We start from the raw sequence: 27,706 nt of genomic DNA on the forward strand, positions 1-27,706 counted from the left end.
CCTGTCTCGGCTTCGTCTCTGTTAACTGTTGTGAAGTAGAGTCCAGATAATGTTGCCAAAGTTTCGCCCTAATCAATAATCATAACGATAGCAGTGATTATAAAGTCTCATTTAATCAATACAGACTATTACAATAACAGTGCACATAATGAGCAACGTCTTCCTCAGTCCTCTTCATCCTCTCTTATTCCAACTCTTCAACTTTTCCCTTCAGCACACCCCCATCATCTTCCTTTACCTTCCTCCTCTCATCATCACCTCTTTCTCCACCTTCATGCCTCCCACCACGCCTCTTTCTTCTCTGCTGGTTTTGATCTGGCTCATTGGGATGAAGATGATCTAAACCGTAAACATGGCGGCTGTGATTGTTGGATGGAAGTTTAATCACCATCATTTCATCTCAGATTGTTTCAGAGGTTCTTATAAAAACGTCCCAGGAGAGGAAAAAAGGAGAGAAGAAGAAAACCTGTTCCAGGTAATGAAATGAAGGAAAGTAATGATGAAGAGTAGAGAGAGCTGAACTCGTCTGTCTGGGGACATATTGTTGTTATTAGTCGTCCTCTGTGCTGCGGAGGATCAAACCAGCGGGCTGTGATTGGATAAAATATGTACGAGTAAACAAACATGAGGGATGCGTGTTTTCCCTCCTCTAGGTTAGCGTGTGGATCTCCTTTTATGTGTGTTAGCGTGTTAGCTATGATGTGTGTGAGGCCACGACTGCAAAACCAAAACTAGATTTTAGATGATTTACTGATCAGCATTTTGTTTTTCCTCATTTCCAGTTATTCCTGCTACTATTTACCTGCTATCCTCACTAAACCAACTCCAGCTCAGCTGCTTTGTGGCGCCACCGTGCATCAGAAACGTCTTCTTGGCTTTATTCCAGCCATAGAGGAGCATTATTTTTCTTCTTTTCACACACACATAGAACTTTCTGCTCACTGGTTGATCTTTGGCTGCTCCTGATTGGACGTTACCGTCAATCTAAGCTCTCTGATTGGTGGAAAGTCTGACAGGAAGTGGCTTCATCATCATGTCCAGGTCTAAATAGAGGTCTCTTAGCAACATAGTAGTGATGGTGATGTTTTTATGGTGAAATGTGATAAATAATGCTGTTATCATGGACCATTGTGGATTTACCAGATAGAGTCTCTGAATAAAACTACATTTAATGGCTGGATTGTAAACCTCCTGGACGGGATAGAAATGCGTGAACCATCAGCTTCAGACCTCTTGAACCAGTGACCTGCAGACATTTTACGACTACCTGCTGCAACATACTTGGTTCAAATGAAGGATGTCCAACAGCTCGTCAAGTTCCACACAAGCCTCCTTACGACCCTTTATTTGAGCTTGGTGTGTTGCAGCAGGGAAACATTGAAACCCCACCGCAGATAATGATCCCTGACCTAAAGGGTAAGTTTTCCATCACAATTTACCCCACAGAGTTACACTCTGCTGTTCCTGAGACGCTGATGGTACAAATGATGGTGCTCAGGGAGATCTGAAGGAGTTTTATGGGTTGACTTCTTTAGCAGATTCAACAGCTTCTCTGTTGGATCCAACCCCACAAACAGCATCCACCCCTCATCAACGAGCCACCCATGACCAGCCACCAGGCCGCCGACCGCTGCGGACCAGGAACAACTCCGCCCAGAACCCTCCTCAAACTTACTCAAATCCTTAGATGTGCTCATTTTTCCTGCTTCTAACAACAACTCTGAGGACAAAAGGTTCACCTGCTGCCTAGTGAAGCCCACTAACAGCCGCCATGATGGAGGGATAAAAGTGCTGCTTCGCCTGCTGCTGGGCTTGATGTGCGCCTGTTGGAGTCCAGGTAAATTCCAGGGGTTTAATCTCTTTATGATCATCTGTCATGTTTTTAGTTTGCAGTCTGGATGATCACCACGCCGGGCCACGCCTCCACTGGTCACGCCTCCTCAGCCAGCTCTGTCTGCACCTGAAATGTGAGGACGAAGCTGTCCTCGTGTCTCCGAGGCCACAGTCAGCAGATAATGATGGAGAAGCTGCAGCGAGCAGCTGAATATCTTTCATTTGGAGCTCAGCTGCTGTTTCTCATTCGGTACAAAAGAAATAATTTAATTTTACTTAATAAGGACACGAACAAAGCTTTTCACTGCAGGCTGGAACAAACAGTTTCATGTTTGTTAACGTGGATAGAGACAATTTAAAACATCTAAAACTGGATTTTTTTGGCAGCTTTACTTCTTTTAGGTTTGTTGACATCTAGCATCATTTCAGACTCTGACAGCAGATTCATCCGGCGGACCGCTGGGAGCTCAGCACCACATGAAAGCAGGACTGACTTCTAGATTTACCACACGACATAAATACCTCGCTGTGTGGTGCAGTTCAACAACTGAACAAATGTCAAACTAACCACAAAGTTTCAGTAAAAACTCAAGTATGAAGCCTCGATGAGGTGATGCTGCTTCTGAAGGTTCACAGCTGAGTTACTTTGACACTGAGGGGATGAAATTGGTGAAATTTAACCTTAATATGCCCAAAATTAAACAGTTAAATCCTATTCCACCTCGTGGGATGCATAGTTCGGTGGTTGGAAAGCAAAGATGGCGCGGTATGAGTAGCCGCAGGAGGAGACGGAAATCTTTTTACAAATAATTAGAGAAAAAATATAACCTCCCTCCTTGATAGCGAACAACAACGAAATGCAGAGTTTTACGAAGAATTAGAAATCTCCGTCCTCCTCGAAGCGGAGTCTTGCGGAACGAGTTTTTACGAGAATAACTGCTAATGTGCTAAATACCGTTTAGTGAAAACACCTGCAAATCGCAACGGAAATTTTAGAAATATTGTTTTTATTTTGCAAAATACTGTAATAGTAACGCAGTTACTGTTCCCTTTATCAGCTCCACCGGTTCAACTTCCTGCTAACCAGCCAATCACACGACAGCATGGAGTCATGTGGACGTGGTGAAGACGACCTCCTTAAGTTCAATCTGAGCATCAGAACGAGGAAGAAAGAGGATTTAAGAGACTTTAAACGTGGCATGGTTGAATGGGCAGACCAGTCGGAGGTGATAGAAAAGCAACAGGAAGTCCGATCAGCACTGGTTCCAACCAAAAGATGCAGAATAGCATCTCTGAACACACAACACATACTCAACCAGGATAAATCTTACAGGTGCATTCAGCTCAACCACCTCATCAGCTGGAAGGGCCACACTGATTATCTGTTTTCTCATTTACAGCAAAGACTGTTTTTACAGAAGTTGAGGGTCACTCGGCTCCAGCGAGCCTCCATAGATGTTATCACTCCGACTGCTCGGTATCTATGGAAACAGACCAGCTTTCATTTTCTTAATGCTCATGTGAGACAAAATCTGAATATCTTCACTTCTGGATTAATTCATCCTGATAAACAGTTCTGGATGAGCAGTCAGCACAGCGTTCACAGAGAATAAACCAAAGGAAAATAAGAGAAACGAGTTGTTCAGTCTAAAACTACAGCAGGTCTAACATGTAGGATAAGAGCATGAAACACGCCGCAGATCGATCAGAGATCCCGAAGTTTCCTTCATTTCTGTGTCTTCTTACTGTTCGATTAATAAAACAGAGAAAAACTCTGGTCTCTGCAGAAGTAGTGAATCCATGTGTGTTTGTGGATGTTCACCACGACGAGAGAAACCTTCTGTCTGCGAAACAAACCAGCTGCAGGCTCTTTCAGTTCACTTCAATTTAGATTCCACAGATTAAAAACTGCTTTTTGGTTTTTAGAGCGAGCAGGCTGATTTTCTATAAGAGCTCCAGAAAAAACATATTTGAATGGAAAGATATAAATAAACATCCTGACAGCAGAAAACAAAGAGGTAAACAAAAACCACATGGCAGCAGAGGAAAAGAAGATGGAAAAACAGAGAGAGGAGAATAATGGTGGGATAGAAACATGATGATTCGTGTGAATGCTTTAAGCTCTCATCAACAAGAGAAAAAATAGTTAAAAAATAAAAGAAAAATAAATGTGAGAGTAAACAAGATCATTCAGGATAAAATCTGAAATGTTTAATAGTCATACAACCAATTCTGTAAAGTTGGGACGGTGTGTAAAATATAAATAATACCAGAATCTCTTCAACACATTTTATTCCCAGTAAAAGATCAACATGTCAGAGGAAACGGAGACATTTCACCATGTGATGAAAATACGAGCTGATAGTGAATCTGATGCAGCAACACGTCTGGAAAAAGTAGTTCCAGGGTGGTGTTCGGCATGGTGTAAAAAGTAGTTCCAGGGTGATGTTCGGCATGGTGTAAAAAGTAGTTCCAGGGTGATGTTCAGCACGGTGTAAAAAGTAGTTCCAGGGTGATGTTCGGCACGGTGTAAAAAGTAGTTCCAGGGTGATGTTCAGCACGGTGTAAAAAGTAGTTCCAGGGTGATGTTCAGCATGGTGGAAAAAGTAGTTCCAGGGTGGTGTTCAGCACGGTGTAAAAAGTAGTTCCAGGGTGGTGTTCAGCACGGTGTAAAAAGTAGTTCCAGGGTGATGTTCAGCACGGTGTAAAAAGTAGTTCCAGGGTGATGTTCAGCATGGTGTAAAAAGTAGTTCCAGGGTGATGTTCAGCATAGTGTAAAAAGTAGTTCCAGGGTGATGTTCAGCATGGTGTAAAAAGTAGTTCCAGGGTGGTGTTCAGCACGGTGTAAAAAGTAGTTCCAGGGTGATGTTCAGCACGGTGTAAAAAGTAGTTCCAGGGTGATGTTCAGCATGGTGTAAAAAGTAGTTCCAGGGTGGTGTTCAGCACGGTGTAAAAAGTAGTTCCAGGGTGATGTTCAGCACGGTGTAAAAAGTAGTTCCAGGGTGATGTTCAGCACGGTGTAAAAAGTAGTTCCAGGGTGATGTTCGGCACGGTGTAAAAAGTAGTTCCAGGGTGATGTTCAGCACGGTGTAAAAAGTAGTTCCAGGGTGGTGTTCAGCATGGTGTAAAAGGTAGTTCCAGGGTGATGTTCGGCATGGTGTAAAAAGTAGTTCCAGGGTGATGTTCAGCATGGTGTAAAAAGTAGTTCCAGGGTGGTGTTCAGCATGGTGTAAAAGGTAGTTCCAGGGTGATGTTCAGCACGGTGTAAAAAGTAGTTCCAGGGTGGTGTTCAGCATGGTGTAAAAAGTAGTTCCAGGGTGATGTTCAGCACGGTGTAAAAAGTAGTTCCAGGGTGATATTCAGCATGGTGTAAAAAGTAGTTCCAGGGTGATGTTCAGCATCGTGTAAAAAGTAGTTCCAGGGTGGTGTTCAGCACGGTGTAAAAAGTAGTTCCAGGGTGATGTTCAGCATGGTATAAAAAGTAGTTCCAGGGTGGTGTTCAGCACGGTGTAAAAAGTAGTTCCAGGGTGGTGTTCAGCATGGTGTAAAAAGTAGTTTCAGGGTGGTGTTCAGCATGGTGTAAAAAGTAGTTCCAGGGTGGTGTTCAGCATGGTGTAAAAAGTAGTTCCAGGGTGGTGTTCAGCATGGTGTAAAAAGTAGTTCCAGGGTGGTGTTCAGCATGGTGTAAAAAGTAGTTCCAGGGTGGTGTTCAGCATGGTGTGGCATCTCTTCTTCTAACATGTCTGGAAACGTCTGGGAAGTGAGGAGACCAGTTGCTGGAGTTTTAGGAGAGGAATGTTGTCCCATTCTGGTCTGATGCAGGATTCTAGCTGCTCTACAGTCCTGGACCTTGGTTGCTGGATTCCTGCTTCCATGATGCTCCAGATGTTGTGTACTGGTGAAAGGTCTGGACTGCAGGCAGGCCAGTTCAGCAGCCGGACTCTTCTCCTGTGAAGCCATGCTGCTGTGATGGATGCAGGATGTGGTTCAGCATCGTCTTGCTGAAATCTGCAAGGCCTTCCCTGAAAGAGACGTTGTCTGGATGGGAGCAGATGTTGCTCTAAAACCTCCATGTACAGATAAACCTGCCTGGCCTAAAAGCTTAAAGCAATGGGAACGACCTCATTTTCATCTTAAACAGGAAAATGATCAGCTGCTGTGCCTCCTAGTGATGCACAGAGCAGGATCCTTAGATCATAAAAGTGTTTCCATGTTTTGGGAATGTGGACAAACAGGAAACATCCTGATGTTGGACAGACCTGAACACGATGAAAGTAAAGTCGAAGTTTGCTCACAGTTTTCGTCCTGGGCGATGCACTGCAGTGGGATGCCGAAGAAGGAGGTGTAGGAGTCGTTGTACCAGACCAGCAGCTCGGTTCCTCTGGGGATGTCCACGCATGCTCGGTAGAAGATGCAGGACCTGCAAAACCACACATTTCACAAGTTTACAAGAACATCCACAATAACCACCAGCTTCCTGACAACCTCAGCACAGACAAGGAGTTTTCTCATCAAGACTCCAATGCAGCATCCAGGATCCCATCTGATCAGATCCGAGCAAACCCAGAGGATTGATGGGAAACATCTGGAGTCCTTCAGTGTCTCCAGACTAACCAGGACCAGGACGTAGTCAAGTCACTCCAACAGGGAGGCAATGATTCCTGCATCCCATCATCTCTAAAACATCTGTTCCACCCCAAACCATCCAAAACCACATTCTCACTTCCAGCCGGGAACATTTTCCCACCAGCTCTTAAGTGAAATTTCAGGGATTTTAAAGGATTAAAAAGGAGGCAGTTTTGTTCCTGTAGCATCTGGACTGTTCGACCTGATGGCTGAACTGGACCTGACCCATCAGGAGACGGGAGCCATTATGTAAGATGATGCTGCTGTTCAGCTAACATCAGCGTAGGCTAACATCAGCGTAGGCTAACATCAGCGTACGCTAACGACAGCGTAGGCTAACATCAGCGTAGCCTAACATCAGCGTACGCTAACATCAGCATACGCTAACAGCAGCGTAGGCTAACATCAGCGTAGCCTAACATCAGCGTACGCTAACATCAGCATACGCTAACAGCAGCGTAGGCTAACATCAGCGTAGGCTAACATCAGCGTACGCTAACGACAGCGTAGGCTAACATCAGCGTACGCTAACATCAGCGTAGGCTAACATCAGCGTACGCTAACAGCAGCATGCGCTAACAGTAGCGTAGGCTAACATCAGCGTACGCTAACATCAGCGTACGCTAACAGCAGCGTAGGCTAACAGCAGCGTACGCTAACAGCAACAGTAGCGTAGGCTAACAGTAGCGTAGGCTAACAGCAGCGTACGCTAACAGCAGCGTACGCTAACAGCAGCGTACGCTAACAGCAGCGTACGCTAACAGCAGGGGCAGATTAAAAGCTGGTGCTGCTTTTAGTTCACAGCTTCACAGTTTGTTTTAAAATCCAGCTCAGATGGATAATAAACTCATTCTTTGTTGTGAATGCACATTTCTGGTTGAATGGCGGAGTGATGGAGCAGAATGATAATTCCAACATGTCTGGCAGAAGTCGGACAGCCGGTCAGTCAGCATGCCACTTCATTGTCCTCATATCTGAAGGGATCACAGCTTCGATAAGAAAATAAATTCCTCAGATGTTTTCATGCTGTATAAAATCCTGCTGATTTAATTCAATAAGGGTGGAAAATAAATGTTTAATTAGAGCTCCAGAGTCTTAAAGGACGAGGTGTTATGCAGTGATCGAGATCAGGACCGGCTTATTCTGTATGTAGAATATTGTAGTTTATACAGAACCTGAACAAATGAACTTTGAAGGTAACATAAATCCGTGAAATCAGTAAACGCCCCCCATGCTGGTAAATTCAGAGAAAACATCAAAGAGTTAAAGTAGGAAATTACAGCTTGTAAAGAGTCAAAGAGACGATGGATTAACTGCTACCAGACGTCTGTTTATGTGTTTTACTTGGTCTGCCTGCCAACTACCTTTTATCTCTGAAGCCAAACTGTACTCCAACACAGAAGCACTCCGGTTCCACCAGCAAGGCTCCAGCCAAAGTTTTATTATTATTATTGTTGTTGTTATTATTATTATTATTATTATTATTATTATTATTATTATTGTTATCATTATTATTATTATTATTATTGTTATCATTATTATTATTATTATTATTATTATTATTATCATTATTATTATTATCATTATTATTATTATTATTGTTATCATTATTATTATTATTATTATTATTATTATTATCATTATTATTATTATTGTTGTTATTATTATTATTATTATTATTATTATTGTTGTTGTTGTATTATTATTATTATTATTATTATTGTTATTATTATTATTATTGTTATCATCATTATTATTATTATTATTATTATTATTGTTGTTGTTGTATTAGTATTATTATTATTGTTATTATTATTATTATTGTTATCATTATTATTATTATTATGATTATTGTTGTTGTTGTATTATTATTATTATTATTATTATTATTATTATTATTATTATTATTGTTGTTGTTGATGTATTATTATTATTGTTGTTGTTGTTGTTGTTGTTATTATTGTTATTGTTATCATTATTATTATTATTATTATTATTATTATTATTGTTGTTGTATTATTATTATTATTATTATTGTTATCATTATTATTATTATTATTATTATTATTGTTGTTGTATTATTATTATTGTTGTTGTTGTTGTTGTATTATTATTATTGTTGTTGTTGTTGTTGTATTATTATTATTATTATTATTATTATTATTATTATTGTTATTGTTGTTGTTGTTGTTGTTGTTGTATTATTATTGTTGTTGTATTATTATTATTATTATTATTATTATTGTTGTTGTTGTTGTTGTTGTTATTATTATTATTATTATTATTATTATTGTTATTGTTATCATTTTTGATACTGAAATTAGTCATGGTGGCGATAATAACAATCCCATTGCTGATATTATCACAAAATGATTTTTTTTCTCTACCTTTTCTTTTTAAAACATTATTTATTTATTATACATTTCTAATTGTTTGTTGGCATTATTATTATTTTTATGACAACTAAGAATATAATTCCATTTTGGTTGTAGATGTTATGACATCGTTATTTTTATTTAATCTTGCATCTCATACTGGTTCATTTTATTTTTCTTTCTTTTCTCCAATTTCTCCTATTTCTTTACATGAAAAAAAGAATAAATAACATTTGCTGCTTTACATTAATTCTATAATCTAACTTCACAGCAGTTATGAACCATGAAAACGAAAGTTCATGGTGCAGTTTTCACCAAAGAGGCAAATATTATCTAGATGGGGCTAAAAGTGTTGGTATGTGAGCCTGACATTCCTGCATATGAATGTAAAGCTGTCAGACATCTGATAAGATCTTTAACGTCAGCATGATGTACGCTGGGCAAAGAAGAACAGCCCAAAAACAACCCATGAATGGTTGGTTTCCTACATTTATCTTCATGTGATAAAAGAAATGTCTGATGGATTCTTTATGCTAAGCTGCAAATAAATGTAAGGAATGCAGAGGCTGTTCATCAGAAACTCGATCAGCTGTAGTTGCTTCATTGTCTTCAGACCTGAACAGGCTCCACCTCCTTCTAGGATAAATAAAGGTGAAGCTGCATCAGTGAAAATCAGAGTGAAGTTACATCCAGCAGCAGTAACGAGAACTAACAGGTTAACGTCCCACCTGGTGAGTATTAATCAACAAAAATACATTTAAATATTTACAGCCTTTGTGTTATAAAAGAAGAGGGATCTTTAAATTGATTAATGACCGTTTCATCCCTCAGGTGTGCAGATCAGCTGATCCAGCATCACAGGTGAGTACAGTATTTTTTTTTACCATAAATTCAACAGTGAATAAACTATTAGTAGATTCTGAAAACCTGAGCAGAAAAAGAATAAATAAAATGTTAGTAAGAAGTTAAAAATCTAGACCTTGTGTTTTACTGATGACACTTTAAATTTTACTGCATATGCAGCTTTAATATTTCTAGTCATTAGAAACTCATTCATACGTTCATATTATCCATCCATCCATTATCTATCCCGCTCCGTCCGTTACGCGTTGAAGCTGGAGCCTAATCCAGCATTTAGTAGGTGAGAGGCAGGTACACCTGGACAGGTCACCAGTCCATCGCAGGACCACAGAGAGACAAAAAACCACTCACACTCAGTCCTACAGAGAATTTAGAGTGACCAGTTAACCGAACATGCATGTCTTTGGATGGTGGGAGGAAGCCGGAGAACCCGGAGAGAACCCACGCATACACGGGGAGAACATGCAAACTCCACACAGAAAGGCCACCGCCCGCCAGGTTCAAACCTCCCTGCAGCCGAGGCTCGAACCAGCGACCTGCCTGCTGTGAGGCTGCAGTGCTAACCACGTTACCATTATGTGCAGAGTTATTATTGTTTTGATAGAAAAGAAGATGTATTATACAGAAAATATGCAACGAAAATATTCCTCACGCTCTGCTGAAATTACAGATTCACACCTAAGATAAAAACATGCAATTTTTAATATTATCTCATTAACTTCAGACTTTTATTATTATTTTCTTATTAACTTCAGAAACAAACTGGCGACATGCAGCAAAGAGAAACACCTGGAATATCTGATAGATTCGTGTCTGAAATGGATGAAACTTATCTGAAATATAAGTTTAGGAAGGTGACTTAAAATAATGTTATTAATTAAGTGATTTGGTATTGATGACGTCATCTCTCAGATCTGCCCCAGATTTTTTTTATCCATTTTTGTCTGTGATCAAACAGATTTGCATGTTTATAAAATCAATACTTACATGAATGACAAATATATAAATAAATGGATAGAGTTTAATAAATAAATCTCCTTCAGGACAAGTTTTACTTATTCAAGTGGATCTGAATAAAACTGCATTTTAAAATGTTATTTTTCTGTTAAAACCTGAATACTGAGGTGAACTGGAGGTTTTATCGAACTGGATCAGACAATGCAGAAGGACCAGGTACCTGCAGTCTGGCCCAACCTGTCCAACAACATCCCTTCATTTCAGATAAAAAAAAAATAAGCTTTACAAATTCACATAAGCTGGAAAAAAATGTTGAATAAAATTTCTTAATAAACTAAACATCTAGAATTTCCCCGGCTGGGAATGAATAAAGGTCTTATATCCGTCTTATCTTAATCTACCAATATCAACTCATCTAAATATTAACTTCATTAATTTTTTGTTCAATATTTATTTATTTGACTTATTTTGACTTATTTGAAGTATTTATCAGTCTGATTAAGAAAGACCTAAAACCTAACAGACACAAAATATATTATGAAGGATTTTAACTCATAAGAGCCCGACGTGACATATTTGTCATCCACATTTTCTGAGACATTTAGCTTCAATTTATGGTATAAACTTTGCTCAAAATCCTGTTGAACACAATGTGATACTTGTCTTCTGTCCCCTAATAGATACCCAGAAGCAGAAAACCATATTATAATATTTTTAATATATCACATGGTAATAAATGGTAGATATCCCCCCCAAAAACATGTTTTTTTGTTTGTTTTTTTAAAAAAAACATTTTGTTAAAGGGCAAAATAAAGACCTCATATTTTAAAAATTGGACTTTTCTTACCATTTTTCATGGGTCGGGCCTTAACGGGTTAATAAAGACAACAATGGAGTACAATACTGGGAGTAGCCAGCTTTAAATCTGGTATCTTAGAGTCATCTGAAACTTGATTGATGGAGATTGATGCTAGTGGAGAGGTGTCTGGGTCTCCCTCCTGAACCTGTTGTGTCAGGAAGCCAACCTCTGATAAATTAAAGTGGCTCTAATATGCTATTTTCAGCCTAATTTTATATTTTATATATATGTGAGTCCACAAGGGCAGGAATCAATCCAGCATTTTCACATACCCCTTTATGCATTTCATACAGATCCTCTCCATAGGCCCTCAGATCAGCCTCTGCCAGAAACAAGCACAGACTCTTCTGCCCTGAGCCCCGCCCCCCCCCCTGATGCAGGCAGCCTCTGATTGGTCAACTGCTGGGAGTAGTAGTCGGGAGCATGCACTGTTTTTGTCACAGAAACATCGGCAGAACGCGCAAACAAACCGAAGGAATATAAATACTCAGTAAACAATGTCAGCACAAAACATACAGCCGTACGTTCAACCTCAAATCACAGCTCAAAAACAAGCATTAACAACTCAGCAACTCGCAGCAACTTGGCAACCCGCAGTGACTCGACAACTCGTAGCAAAGAATGCAGCAAGACATTCCTGTCTGGGAAATACTTTGCTTGCCAGCTACAGTCCAATATAATGCTGTTTGCCGTCCTTCACTCACCTTATACTGTATATCTGTACATGTCCCATAGACTTGTAAAAGATAGAGAGAGCTTCCGTGATGTCACTCGTACGTTTCTAAAGAGCAAAAGTGAAGCTCGTTGGGCATTCCTACCATCGCCATCTTGGCAGAGTCACGTCTGCCGTTGCTCCCGGAAAATACAAAAATGAGCAAAAAGGTGGAGCTAAGAGGGGACTGTGAAGGTGGGGGTAGATGACCGACAACCATCAAATTCCGAGCTGCCTGTAGCTAAGAGCTAACTGTGTTGACCTCGAGCAATGGTAGCTAACCAGCTAACGGAGGTAGGGGTGAGGGTGAACTGCACTTCCACATAGGCTTCACATTTTACAGGCGGAGGTTGCCACTTGGCATGCCCCTGTTAACAGGTGTGAATGTGCCAAATGTACCACAATCCCAACAGAGGTAGAAACATCTGCTGCCAAGAAATAGATAAGCTAATGATGCTATTAGCTAACACTTTCATGCATTGTTACACTTTAGTTACCTGTATTTCTAGCCACTCCATGTACATCTATTGTTCCACGTGGCTAATCAGCTGGATGTGTTTTAGCCTGGTTGCTACATTTGTAGTATTTCTATCTACATTGTTGATCGCTTTCTGGTCATCATTACAGGTGTGTTACCTGTTGGTAGCAATCAGGTAAAGTAAATGTGGGTTAATTCCTTTAGTTTGACCGTTGCTCACACACTAACTATCAAAACAAAACAGACAACTTCTTTGGTTTTGCTTACAGCGTGTGGCTCAGGATTGGAAACGTAGTTCTTGATTGTAGGAACAGATTCTCCTTTCAGCTAAAGCCTGGTAGCAAACCCCTCTTTGTACCAACCCTTATTAATCCAGCAGCCTTCGGTGATGGGCTGGTCACAAACACTGGTGCAACTCTGTGGCTGGTTCCCAGAAACAAACTCCATCCATTGCTATCTGACCGTTGTCTCCTTCTAGAATTTGAACAAATGCAGACATTCATTCCTCACATTACTTAAGACCAATAAAAAACCCTGATTTCTAGAAATGTTGGCCAACTGAAAAGTATGAATTTGAAAACTATGAGCATGTACAGCACTCAGTACTTAGTTGGCGCTCCTTTTGCCTGAATTTCTGCAACAATGCAGTGTGGCATGGAGTCCATCAGCCTGTGGCACTGCTCAGGTGTTATGAGAGCTCAAGTTGCTCTGATAGTGGCCTTCAGCTCTTCTACATTGTTGGGTCTAGCGTATCGCATCTTCCTCTTCACAATACCCCATAGATGTTCTACGGCAGGGCTACTCAATTCGGTCCTACGAGAGCCGCAATCCAGCAGGTTTTCCATGTATCCCTGCACCAACACACCTGAGTCAAATTAATGAGTCATTGTGTAGAACCTTTGTGGCTGTCAGAGCCACCTAATTCGACTCAGGTGTGTTGGTGCAGGGATACATGGAAAACCTGCTGGATTGCGGCCCTCGTAGGACCGAATTGAGTAGCCCTGTTCTACGGGGTTAAGGTCAGACTGCTTTGCTGACCAATTAAGAACAGGGATACCATGGTCCTTAAACCAGGTCCTGGTAGCTTTGGCAATGTGTGCAGGTGCCAAGTCCTGTTGGAAAATGAAATTTGCATCTCCAAAAAGTTGGTCAGCGGCAGGAAGCATGAAGTGCTCTAAAACGTCCTGGTAGACGGCTGTGTTGACCGTGGACCAAAGAAAACACAGTGGACCAACACCAGTAGATGACATGGCACCCCACACCATCACTGACTGGAAACTTTACACTCCACCTCAAGCAACATGGATTCTTAGCCTCTCCTTTCCTCCCTTAGTCTCTGGAACCTTGATTTTCAAAGGACATGTAACATTTACTTTCATCAGAGAACATAACTTTGGACCACTCAGAAGCAGTCCAGTCCTTCTTGTCTTTAGCCCAGGCAAGAAGCTTCTGACATCGTCTCTTGTTCAAGAGTGGCTTGACACAAGGATGCGACAGCTGAAACCATGTCTTGCATACGTCTGTGCGTGGTGGTTCCTGAAGCACTGACTCCAGGTGCAGTCTACCCTTTGTGAATCTCCCCCACATTTTTGAATGGGTTTGGTTCCACAATCCTCTCCAGGGTGCGGTTATCCCTATTGCTTGTACACTTTTTTCTACCACATCTTTTCCTTCCCTTCGCCTCTCTATTGATGTGCTTGGACACAGAGCTCTGTGAACAGCCAGCCTCTTTAGCAATGATCTTTTGTGTCTTCCCTCCTTAAGCAAAGTGTCAATGGTCGTCTTTTGGACAACTGTTAGGTCAGCTGTCTTCCCAATGATTGTGTAGCCAACAGATCTAGACTGAGAGACCATTTAAAGGCCTTTGCAGGTGATTTGATTTAATGAGCTGATTAGAGTGTGGCACCAGCTGCCTAAGCAGGGAAACAGAGACTTCCCTCTCCTCGGCCATATTTACCAGCTCATCCAGGGGGGATCCTGGGGATCCCCAGGCCAGCCGAGAGATGTAGTCCATCCAACGTGTCCTGGGTCTGCCCCGGGACCTCCTTCTGGTGGGACGAGCCCGGAACACCTCACCAGGAAGGCGTCCAGGAGGCATCCTGACCAGATGCCTGAGCCACCTTATCTGGTTCCTCTCAATGCGGAGGAACAGCGACTCTACTCTGAGCCCCTCCCGGATCACCGAGTTTCTCACCCTATCTCTAAGGGAGAGTCCGGCCACCCCTCATTTTGGCTGCTTGTATTCGCGATCTTGTTGTTTCAGTTACTACCCACAGCTCGTGAAAATAGGTGAGGGTAGGAACGTAGATCGACCGGTAAATCGAGAGCTTTGCCTTTTGGCTCAGCTCCTTTTTCACCACGACAGACCAATGCAGAGTACGCATCACTGCAGACGCCGCACCGATCCACCTGTTGATCTCCCACTCCATTTTTCCCTCACTCGTGAACAAGACCCAGAGATACATGAACTCCTCCATTTGAGGCAGGACTTTATTCCCAACCCGGAGAAAGCACTCCACCCTTTTCCTGCTGAGGACCATGGTCTTGGATTTGGAGGTGCTGATTCTCATCCCAGCCGCTTCACACTTGGTGGTGAATCGCTCTAGTGACAGCTGAAGATCGCGGCCCGATGAAGCCAACAGAACCACATCATCTGCAAAGAGCAGAGACCCAATCCTGAGGCCACCAAACCGGATCCCCTGAACACCTCAGCTGCGCCTAGAAATTCTGTCCATAAAAGTTATGAAGAGAATTGGGTACTAAGGACAGTCTTGGTCCAACCCTCACTGGAAATGATTCTGATTTACTGCCAACAATGCGGACCAAGCTCTGACACCAATCGTACAGGGACCAAACAGCTCGTACAAGGGGGTCCGGCACTCCATACTCCAAGAAGTACACCCCACAGAAACCCCCGGGGCACACAGTGGAATGCCTTCTCCAAGTCCACAAAGCAAATGTAGACTGGTTGAACAAACTCCCTTGTCCCCTCCAAGACCCTGAAGAGGGTGTAGAGCTGGTCCACTGTTCCACAACCGGGACGAAAACCACACTGCTCCTCCTCAATCCAAGGTTCGACGATCCGACGGACCCTCCTCTCCAGCACCCCTGAATAGACCTTACCAGGGAGGCTGAGGAGTGTGAGTAGTAGTTGGAGCACACCCTCTGGTCCCTCTTTTTGAAGAGGGGGACCACCACCCCAGTCTACCAGTCCAGGGGAACTGTCCCCGATGTCCACGCGATGCTGCAGAGGCGTGTCAGCCAAGACAGCCCTACAGCATCCAGAGCCTTAAGGAACTCTGGACGGACGCGCATGTGGACACTCTTATGCCTGAACAAGGTGTTCGTTATGGACAATCCATGATGATTCCAATAACAAAACACCACTTGGATTTAGATTAAGGGGGCCATTCCTTCCAATTATGTCCCTCCAGGTCACTTTGTAATTGTCCAGGTGGGCACTGAAGTCCCCCAGCAGAATGAGGGAATCTCCGGAAGGAGTGCCCTCCAACACTCCTTCCAAGGACTCCAAAAAGGGTGGATACTCTAAGTCAAGACCCGTCCTCCCACCTAAAGGTGAAGGGAGGCTACTCTCTCATCCACTGGTTATCAGGGTCACCCTTTGGCATAAAGCCCCTGACAATATAGCTACTAGGATCATCAGGACGTGCAAACTCCTCCACCACGGTAAGGTGGCGGCTCAAGGAGGAGAAGAATATTGAACCTTTCTACAATATTCAAATTTTCTGGGATATTGAATTAGGGGCTTTCATTAGTTGTCACTTATAATCATCAAAATGAAAAGAAATAAGCATTTGAAATATGTCAGTCTCTGAGGAATGAATGTCTACATTATACAAGTTTCACTTTTTGAATGGAATTACTGAAATAAATCAACTTTTTCATGATACTCTAATTTTATGACGAGCACCTGTAACCAGTGTATAATCTGACACAGCAAATAGGTCTTAAATTCTTGTCAATTCCGGTTACGTATAAGAGATAAAAGTTTTTAAAGCTTGATGCTTTGGATAAAATTGTTAATAAATTTGCTTTGTTTTTCCATCAATCCAACAGACACCAACAAATTTCTCTCAGTTATCCTGACAGAGCTCTTGTTACAGTACGGTCATGGCAGCATCACGAGGTGAGTCTTCGACCCAAAATACTGTTATTCGTTAGTGTCTCACCAAATCAGCCGAGGTTAGTTCGGAGAATTAAAGTGAGACATGGCAGCACTTTATTTTATCTTCTTATAATTTTGAGATTTTGTTTTTATTTTTTTCTTCCTCAACATGTCTTCAAAAATACACATTTTAGGTGTTCAATTTACAATAAACAAATAAATAATGTTGCTGTGTTGTGCATTAATCAGCTTTGATGTGAAATAAATGTTTTGTTGCCTTTATTAATCTGATTAGCTATGATGATCAAAGATATATAGATATACATTTTTCCTCATACTCTGGATCAAAAATCTCCACTTCAGCATCACGTGCACTCACCAAGAATTTCCAGGTTTTTGTTATTTTTTTTATTCGCAGCCTGACCTATAAAATATTTGATCCCAAAAGAATTTAGATTTAGGCAAACATTTTTTTGTTTGTGTTTTTAATTGTTAAACAATGAATAGAAATATTATAAATCCCTTCTGTATAAATCTTTGACTTTAATATATCAACAAAATGCAAAAAGATCTTTGAATCTGGTTTAATCCTGTTAAGATTTTTCCTACAAATTAATGCAAATTTACGCATTTTTGTCTCTATAATACCTAATTAGCATAATAAAAGATAAAATGTTAGAAAACATATAAAAAATGATATTGATAATGAAAGTTTGAAGGTGATAGCAGTTTGTTATAAATTTGACCCTATTTGACCCTGTGAGGAATAAATGTTTTTAAATGTCTTTCTGTTGTGTTTTACAGCATATGAACTCCGGGTTTTGTTATTTGGAAAGAGTCAGACAAAGAAGGCTCAACTATCCAACTTCATGAAAGGGAAAAAAGATCTCCCTTTCCCCAAAGTGACCCAACACTTCCTAGGTGCTGGTAAAGCTAATTTAACGGTGATCAACACATCAGACACCTTCAGTCTTCCTGACGACAAAGTGAAACATGAAATGAGGAGGTGCGTGGCTTCCTGTCCTCCCGGACCAAATGTTCTGCTGCTCTTAGTGAAGCCTTCTGATTTCACTGCAGACGACAGAGAAAAGCTAAAGTTCGCTCTGAGTTTCTTCGGCCAAGATGCATTTAATTATGCAATCGTCATCTTGACCCACAGCGAGGGGGGAAAAAACTCAGCGGTGGATCGACTCATTCAGGACTGCAGGAAAAGGCACCAGAAGATCAGCTTTGATAAGCTGTCAGAACATGATCCCCAGGAACTCTTCAAGAACATGGAGAACTTACTGAGGGACAACAAACTAGGCCATCTAAACTTCTCAGACGTGCATGATCCCATGGCGCCGTCCTACACCTTCAAACCTCCTCTCAGCTTAGTCTTGTGTGGGACTCAGAGACTCTGGAAAACCGCAGTATCCAACGCCATCCTGGGAAAACAACAGTTCAGTCCAACTGCAGACTCGGAGTGCGTTAAGAATGAGGTGGAAGTGTTTGGACGTTTGGTGTCTCTGATCGAGATGCCCGCCATGTCTGGAAAAACTTCAGAAGAAGCGACGAGGGAGACTCAAAGATGCATGTCCCTCTGGAACCCTGAAGGCGTCCACGCCTTCGTCCTGGTCCGACCTCTGGCTTCACTCAGCAAACAAGACGAGAAGGAAGTGGAGATGATTCAGGAGAAATTCAGCTCTAAAGTCAACGACTTCATCATAATTCTGTTCACGGTGGACTCCAATCCGACAGATCCAGATGTTGTTAAGATAGTCAAAGAAAACCAGGACATCCAGCGGCTATGTCGGATCTGTGGAGGACGTTACGTCATCTTCAACGTTACAGACAAAAAGCAGGTTTCTGAAATCCTGCTCTACGTGGAGAAGATGACAGCTCTGGGATCTCAGTGCTTCACAAGACAAATGATTGTGAAACCACGAGCAAAGAAATTTATAAAGCTAAGTTCTGAATCAGAAGATAAGTCTGTGAGGATGGTAATGATCGGGAAGACCGGCTGTGGGAAGAGCGCCACTGGAAACACCATTCTGGGGACAAAAGCCTTTGACTCGAAAGCCTCCATAAGTTCAGTCACAGCCATTTGCAAAAAGGAAAGAGGGGACGTCAATGGACGGTCCATTGTGTTGGTCGACACGCCTGGTTTGTACGACACGAGTCTGTCCAACGATGAGGTGAAGCAGGAGCTTGTGAAATGCATCAGCCTGTTGGCTCCCGGTCCTCACGTCTTCTTATTGGTGGTCCAGATCGGTCGCTTCACCCAGGAGGAAAAAGACACCGTGCAGCTAATCCAGAAATACTTCGGCAAGGAGTCAAAAGATTTTATCATCGTTATTTTCACCAGAGGAGACGATCTCGAAGGTCAGAACATAGACAGTTACCTCAAAGAACACAATGATGACTTCGTCAAGCAGCTGATTGAGGATTGTGGTCGACGATACCACGCCTTCAACAACAGAGAAAACACTGATCGTACACAAGTCGAAGAGCTTCTGAACAAGGTGGATGCCATGGTGAAGTCGAATGGTGGCGGCTGCTACACCTCAAAGATGTTCCAAGAGGCCGAAGCAGCCATTCAGAATGAAGTGAAGAGGATCCTGAAGGAGAAGGAGGCAGAGATGCAGAGAGAAAAGGAGGAAATGCAAAGAAAATATGAAGAAGAAATTCAGGCAAAGTTGAAGAAAATTGACCAGGAAAGAGCAGAAAAAGACAAAGCATTTAAAGAAAAGGAAGAATACATTAAACAAGAGGAGGAGAAAAGAAAGAAGGAAGAGGAAGAGAGAGGAAAGGAGGAGACAGATCGAAAAATGAAAGAAGAGCATCACCGACGGCAGATGGAAGAAAAGCTGGAAGCTTTAGAGAAGAAAATTGAATCTGAGTGTGACAGAAATGCAACGGCTGACAGAAAACTGATGATGACCAGAGAAGAGATGAAAAGAGAACGAGAGGCTTGGGAGAAAGAACGGAAAGAATGGTGGAAGAAAAGAGAGAGAGAGGAACAGCAGAGGCACCAGGAGCAAGCTCAGCTTCAAAAGCTCAAAGAAGAATACGAGCTGGACAGAAATGAGTATGAAAACAAACGAAAAGTAGAAGATGTGATGAGAAGAGAACAAGAGGAGAAAGAATGGAAAGAGGAACAGGCAAAATACAAAAAAAGAATGGAAGAAGAAATGAAGAAAAACGAAGAAGAAGCCAGAAAGAAAGCTGAAGAATTCAACGAGTTCAGACAGAAATACATGGCAGACTTTGCTGCTCTGACAGAGAAGCATGACAAAGAAATGGAAGACATGAAGCAGAACCAACAAAAGAGGAACGAGTGGATGCTTAAAAACCTGCTCAAGGACAAAAAACTCCAGAGAGAGTTCGATCTAATGAAGAGGAGACAAAAAGAAGAAATGAACGAACTGATGAACAATCACACTGATACGAGTGAAGAAGACCTGAAGAAGGAAATGAATCAGCTGCAGATTAAACACGAGGAAGAAGTCAACGACTGGATCACAGAATCTGCAGAGCAAGTTTCGGACAAGTCCTGCAGCATTTTATAAGGTCGCATCTTCCATCAGGACCGACATTAATCCAGTAATTACATGTTATATGACACGTCTGTTAGCATGCAGAAGACGAAACATAAAAAATATTAACTCCTTTCCTTTCTTTTCAGAAAAACCATACATGCTCTGTGTACGCTCCACCTGTGCTTCACATGTATATGCACATGTGAACATATGTGGTTTTGAAACAGTTTCATATGACCAACATGTGAAGAACATGTCAAGCTCATGTTCATGCATGTGGTCCACATTTGCTATGATTTGAGTTTGGAACATTTGTGAGAACATATGAAACACATGTGGACCATGTGTTTAACATATAGTAGACATGTTTTGCTAATGTGTTTCACATGTGAATCACGCATTGTTGACACATGATTTACATGTAAGTCACGTGTATCATATATTTTACAAATGTGTTTCACATGTTTCGCATAGAGTTTATATGTGGTTCACATGTGAAATGTGTTTTTTCTATAAAGGCTGTAATGGATGTAAAGCTTGGGCAAATATGAGAAATACATTTTTATTTAAACGTTTAATTTTTCCCTTCATAAAGCTTTTGTATTTAACACATTTAGAAATCAAATGTCAGGTTTGATGAAGACTTAGTCTAAGTGCAGAATATAAACACTATTAACATTTTTTGTGTGTATTATCTATATATTGCATAATTGTTTCGGCTTTTTTAAAAGGTTATCTGATCAGCAGGATTTCTTTGTTGTATGAACTCAATTATTAGAAAATAGGTGGTCTTGATTAAAGGTGTGTAATAAAACAAATAAAGCAAGTATGAGGTGACAGAACAGACTCTTTTCTCCTTTTTTGAATATTTTACATTATATATATTATAAAAATGTAATATACATTAAATCCTCTTTTTATCACGTGCAATTATTACTGAATTGGAACGATAAAACCAATTTAGTTGACCATCAAAATTTATCTTAGATTCATCTGTGCAGATTTCAGGCCTCCCAAAAGGATCTAATCCACATTCTTTGTTAAAACATACAAAACTAATTCCAAAAACGCTGGGAAAAACCATAGACGAGGAGAAAGAAGGCCTCCTAATAAAACAGCATGTGAAATGATATATCCACAGAAACCATTCTTACTTTACTAAAATTTCATAAATAGCTTCTGTTATGTGTGAGTCATATTAACAAAGAATGTTTCACTTTTGATTCAGAATAAATGAAAATGTCCACAGCAGGATAAACTAAAAATGTTTAGGTTAAACAGCCTCCATTAGTCTCTGACAACAACATTAGAGTGCAAACAGAACAGTGAAAAGATAATAATCTCAAAAATGTCAGATTGGATTACATCTAACTTTGTTATTGTTATCCTGCTGGTTTAGCAAGTTAGCAACATCATCGAACAACTGAGTGATCTTCGATATCTCCCTCTGTGAATGTGACTATCGCATACTTTTATTGGTATTTAGTAAATGACAGAGGGATTGTCTTAATCAGACACAGCAAGCTGAGCTTCTGCTACACAGATAACCTTCAATTTGACTATGTTAGCACAAAGCTAATGACATGCTGCTCTGTGGAAAACTCAGAAAGACATTTGGACAAGACCGATCACTCGTGCCTAATATTGAATAAACACAAACACATGTTAGCATAATGCAGTGTGTGATCATATCTTATTTCTGTTATTTTTTCCATTCAGGAACAAAAGTTAGCATAATGCAGAGTAATGTTAGCTAATTTCAGTTAACAAATGTTAGGATAATGCAGCATAATGCTAGCTAATTTAAGTTTTTTTCTTCATTAAGGAACAAATGTTAGCACGATGCAGTGTAATGCTAGCTAATTTCTGCTCTTTTTTAAAATCAGGAACATTGCATAATGTGATTCTAGCTCATTTCTGTTATTTTTTTCCCATTCAGGAAAAAAAGTTTCACTGATGCAGTGTAATGCTAGCTAATTTTTGTTCTTTTTCTTGATTCATAAATACATGTTAGTATTATGCAGTGTAATGCTAGTTAATTTCTGTTTATTTTAATTGAGGAACCAATGTTAGCATGACACCATGTGATGCTAGCTAATTTCTGTTTATTCATTTATTTATTTTAATTCAGAAACCAATGTTAGCATAATGCAGTGTGATGCTAGCTAATTTCTGTTTATTAATTTATTTATTTTAATTCAGGAACCAATGTTAGCATAATGCAGTGGGATGCTAACTCTTTTCTGTTTATTTATTTATTTTAATTCAGAAACCAATGTTAGCATGATGCAGTGTGATGCTAACTCTTTTGTTTATTCATTTATTTTAATTCAGAAACCAATGTTAGCATGATGCAGTGTGATGCTAACTCTTTTGTTTATTCATTTATTTTAATTCAGGAACCAATGTTAGCATGATGCAGTGGGATGCTAACTCTTTTGTTTATTTATTTATTTTAATTCAGGAACCAATGTTAGCATAATGCAGTGGGATGCTAACTCTTTTCTGTTTATTTATTTATTTTAATTCAGAAACCAATGTTAGCATAATGCAGTGTGATGCTAGCTAATTTCTGTTTATTAATTTATTTATTTTAATTCAGGAACCAATGTTAACATAATGCAGTGTGATGCTAACTCTTTTGTTTATTCATTTATTTTAATTCAGGAACCAATGTTAGCATGATGCAGTGTGATGCTAACTCTTTTGTTTATTTATTTATTTTAATTCAGGAACCAATGTTAGCATAATGCAGTGTGATGCTAGCTAATTTCTGTTTATTAATTTATGTATTTTAATTCAGGAACCAATGTTAGCATAATGCAGTGTGATGCTAACTCTTTTGTTTATTTATTTATTTTAATTCAGGAACCAATGTTAGCATGATGCAGTGTGATGCTAGCTAATTTCTGTTTATTAATTTATTTTAATTCAGGAACCAATGTTAGCATAATGCAGTGGGATGCTAACTCTTTTGTTTATTTATTTATTTTAATTCAGGAACCAATGTTAGCATAATGCAGTGGGATGCTAACTCTTTTCTGTTTATTTATTTATTTTAATTCAGAAACCAATGTTAACATAATGCAGTGTGATGCTAACTCTTTTGTTTATTCATTTATTTTAATTCAGGAACCAATGTTAGCATGATGCAGTGTGATGCTAACTCTTTTGTTTATTCATTTATTTTAATTCAGGAACCAATGTTAGCATGATGCAGTGGGATGCTAACTCTTTTGTTTATTCATTTATTTTAATTCAGGAACCAATGTTAGCATGATGCATTGTGATGCTAACTGTTTTGTTTATTTATTTATTTTAATTCAGAAACCAATGTTAGCATGATGCAGTGTGATGCTAACTCTTTTGTTTATTCATTTATTTTAATTCAGGAACCAATGTTAGCATGATGCATTGTGATGCTAACTGTTTTGTTTATTTATTTATTTTAATTCAGAAACCAATGTTAGCATGATGCAGTGGGATGCTAACTCTTTTGTTTATTCATTTATTTTAATTCAGGAACCAATGTTAGCATGATGCATTGTGATGCTAACTGTTTTGTTTATTTATTTATTTTAATTCAGAAACCAATGTTAGCATGATGCAGTGTGATGCTAACTCTTTTGTTTATTCATTTATTTTAATTCAGGAACCAATGTTAGCATGATGCAGTGTGATGCTAACTCTTTTCTGCCCCTTTGTCTTCCTGAAACACCAGTTGTAGCTTTTGCACTTAATTATATAGCATTAGTTATCTATAATCTTTACAGAACAACATTTCAATAAGCATCTTTCAAAATTCAAATTCTGAGTTCTCTTTGGAAAACGTTTTGTGGATGGTTTGTAACAGAGCGTCAATTTTTGCAATATCAGCCACTGACTTTTTTACAGCATATCACAAAAACTAAACTGTTTATACAGTATTTTTCAGACTATAAGGTGAGCAAATCAACAGTGCACCTTATAATTCGGTGCGCTTTATGTATTAATTATGGTTACTGACCTTGAACCCATTTTCAAAATGTTTTAGTACAACTTTGGTAAACTACAAAGCTGCACCGCTTGATGGATTGTCGAAGCATTACGGCTACAGTAGTCTGGAGTCTCGCGGTGCAATACGTACTGTGCTTCAACACAATATTATGGTGTGTATACGTATAAGGACAGGGAGGCAACGGCAGGCGAGTTTTGCCACTATCTGCCAATGGATCGTGGATGCCTGGGCTAAGGTATCAGTCTCAAGTGTCGTCCGAGCTTTGACAAAGGCCGGAATCATCACTGAACAGCTAAATAACAGTGATGAGACTGACTCGGATAATGACGAGAAGGATACTGGCATGCTTGATGCAGAAATCACCAAGCTGTTAAACTCAGACACTGAAGATGAAGCATTTGATGGAGTTGTAGTAGAGGAATGACTGAAAAAATACTGTGTTAAAAAAAAGGGGGTAAGTGTAAAAAAAAAGTAAAGTGTTAAAAAAATGAGTTTTGTATTTTGTGTTATAACTGAACAATGTTGAGAGTTATTGTGAATAAGTTAAATAAAATTTGAGTTTTTTTTTGTTTCGCTTAATGCGCTTTATGTATGAAAATAGACATGTTCATTGATATTGCGCCTTATAATCCGGTGTGCCTCCATCAGATCTCAACAGGTCTGATGGAGGGACATATCCTCCCCAGAACCCAGACTTCAACAGGTCTGATGGAGGGACATATCCTCCCCAGAACCCAGACTTCAACAGGTCTGATGGAGGGACATATCCTCCCCAGAACCCAGACTTCAACAGGTCTGATGGAGGATGGATCCTCCCCAGAACCCAGACTTCAACGGGCCTGATGGAAGACGGATCCTCCCCAGAACCCGGACTTCAACAGGTCTGATGGAGGAACATATCCTCCCCAGAACCCGGACTTCAACAGGTCTGATGGAAGACGGATCCTCCCCAGAACCCGGACTTCAACAGGTCTGATGGAGGGACATATCCTCCCCAGAACCCGGACTTCAACAGGTCTGATGGAGGAAGGATCCTCCCCAGAACCCAGACTTCAACAGGTCTGATGGAGGACGGATCCTTCCCAGAACCTGGACCTTTGCATTATTGAAGCAGTGTGGGATAATCTGGACAGAGAACTGAACAAAGACAGAAGCATCCAAAGAAGAACTTATGAAAGACCTTCAAGGACCCTGGAGAACTGTTCCAGAAAACTACTTAAACAGAAAACTTGTCTAAGCAGGTTCAGACCATGTTGATGAATAAAGCTCTGGTTCTGGCTCATATACTGGATTTACATGTTAGATCACAGCTCTGTGCTTATCAATCCAAATCAAACTACGGACAGCTGTAAATTGATTGTTTTCTCCAAAGAACATTGAACAACTTATGGTGGTATCCAGAATGTGAGGTTCTTACCTGTACTGGACAACCATCATGTTCTGCTCTCCACAATGTCTGGCACAGCGGATATACCTCATCCAACTGGATTTACTGGGATCATTCCCATCAATAAAGTGCTGTAACGTCCCCTCGGTATCATAGATCTGAAAGACACAAAATATGGAGTAAGACGTAAAATCTTTAACCATGACCACACATCTTTAAGGATGTGGTGTCATAGACAGCAGACAAGATAACATCGTACACAAAGATGGATAATAAGATAAACAGCTGGAGGTAAGAAAAAGTCTGAAGAGAATAAAACAAGATTTAAATCCCACATTTTTCCCTTTTGATTTCTTTCATAAATTACTCCGTCAACATAGTTTCACTTAAAACACTTTTTTTCATTGAAGGAGCAGATATTAAACCATGAGCTGAGAATATACAACTCTCAGTAACTCCAGAGGATTCATACACATTCTGGTTAAAGGGTTCAACTGCAAAGCAGAACATGAATATTTATGGCAAAGGAAACAAGAATATACATTTATTTAGAGATGAGAAACAGTGTGACCTTATTTATGGACCAGCACCGAAGAGCTCAGACAGAAAGACAGACCTCCAGCTGATTTTAAAAGTTTATAACATCCACACAGAGAGCTAACAGGTGGGAGGCAGAGACAACCCACGCTGTTAAAAAGAAAGAGAAAGCAGATCCCAGGCAGGAAACACAAGACACAAAGCTCAGGTGAATAAAAGTGATCAGTAGGGAGCGTTCAGAAACTACTGGGGGGCACTGAGAGCAATGTTTTTTATAAAAAAGAGGGGTTGAGGTGTTCTTGGGGGCGTTGGCAATCCATTGTTCAATTTTCATAATTGACACTTCTATTGACCAATCAGAGTCAGGAAGAATGAGGGCTTGCTACAAAATTCACCTTAGAAACACCAATGAGGCTCCAGAAGGACCCAAAGGTAGTTATTACAGGAGGACGTCGAGTTTAAACCCGTTTCTTCTTCACGTAAAGAATCTGACATTTGTGAGTGATTTCTACCCAAAACAGAGTCTAAGGTGTAGACTTCACATTTTCTCAACTAGAATATTTACAAAACAGTAAAAAGACAGACTTTTTGGGTTTTTATTAAGTTTTTGTGGTTTCAGTGTGTTTCGTTTGGGTGTCAGTGCTCGGTAGAAGCTTTTAGCTGAATTTCTTCTGGTCAGAGCAGCCAGCCCAGGTTAAAATCTTGGGTTTTACAATAATAATAATAATAATACGTAATAATAATAATAATAATAATAATAATAATACGTAATAATAATAATAATAATAATAATAATAATAATAATAAATAATAATAATAATAATATGTAATAATAATAATAATAATAATGTAATTTATAGAGCACTTTTCAGGACACTCTAGTGACACTTTACAGCAAGAAAAACAAGAATTAAAGGTAATACATTCAAAAACATCAATCAGCAAAATCAAAAACATTAAAAGTAAATTTAGATCATTAAAATCATCAAAGGCTGCTGAAACAACACAATGACAATACAATTAAAGAGAATAAATAAATCAACAGAAAAATGCAGCCCCATGGGGGACACGAGCCAGTGTTCTCTGAGGGCTGGTCCCAAGCCTGGATAAATGCAGAAGGTCAGGAAGGGTATCCGGCATAAAACATGTGCCAAAGAAAACATGCAAATACATCCTATGACTTCCATACCGGACTGGCCGTGGCCGGGGTTAACAAAGTCCGCCATTAGCGCTGTTAATCTACAGGGCGCTGATGGAAATTGGGCTACTGTAGGTAGAAGAAGAAGAGGAGGAAGACGAGTCCATAGGCAGAGAGAGAAGAGGAAAGTCAAGAGCCTTGAACTGAGAGTAGGAACTCTAAATGTTGGGACTATGACAGGAAAAGATAAAGAGTTGGTTGACATGGTGCCAAGGAGGAAGGTGGATATACTGTGTGTT

General features: G+C 40.1%; 2 protein-coding genes across 2 annotated transcripts in view; one reads left to right on the forward strand and one right to left on the reverse strand.

Moving 5' to 3' along the window:
- The window catches only part of prdm6 (PR domain containing 6), a 56,483-nt gene extending 30,548 nt beyond the window's left edge, over nt 1-25,935 (reverse strand). Inside the window, exons 1-2 of the mRNA XM_041998707.1 lie at nt 25,763-25,935; nt 6,129-6,253 (exon numbers count right to left, since the gene is read on the reverse strand). Of these exons, the coding sequence (XP_041854641.1) occupies nt 6,129-6,253; nt 25,763-25,935 (298 nt within the window). The remainder of the gene's footprint in view (nt 1-6,128; nt 6,254-25,762) is intronic.
- LOC121649534 (GTPase IMAP family member 8-like) lies at nt 9,512-21,187 on the forward strand. Its single transcript, XM_042000442.1, has 4 exons — nt 9,512-9,565; nt 9,666-9,695; nt 16,779-16,848; nt 17,632-21,187. The coding sequence occupies exons 3-4, from the start codon at nt 16,833-16,835 to the stop codon at nt 20,376-20,378; spliced, it is 2,763 nt and encodes a 920-aa protein (XP_041856376.1). The 5' UTR covers nt 9,512-9,565; nt 9,666-9,695; nt 16,779-16,832; the 3' UTR covers nt 20,379-21,187.
- Nucleotides 25,936-27,706: the final 1,771 nt, after the last annotated feature.

Source organism: Melanotaenia boesemani, chromosome 11 (genome assembly GCF_017639745.1).
Source record: "Melanotaenia boesemani isolate fMelBoe1 chromosome 11, fMelBoe1.pri, whole genome shotgun sequence".
Lineage (NCBI taxonomy): Eukaryota > Metazoa > Chordata > Actinopteri > Atheriniformes > Melanotaeniidae > Melanotaenia > Melanotaenia boesemani.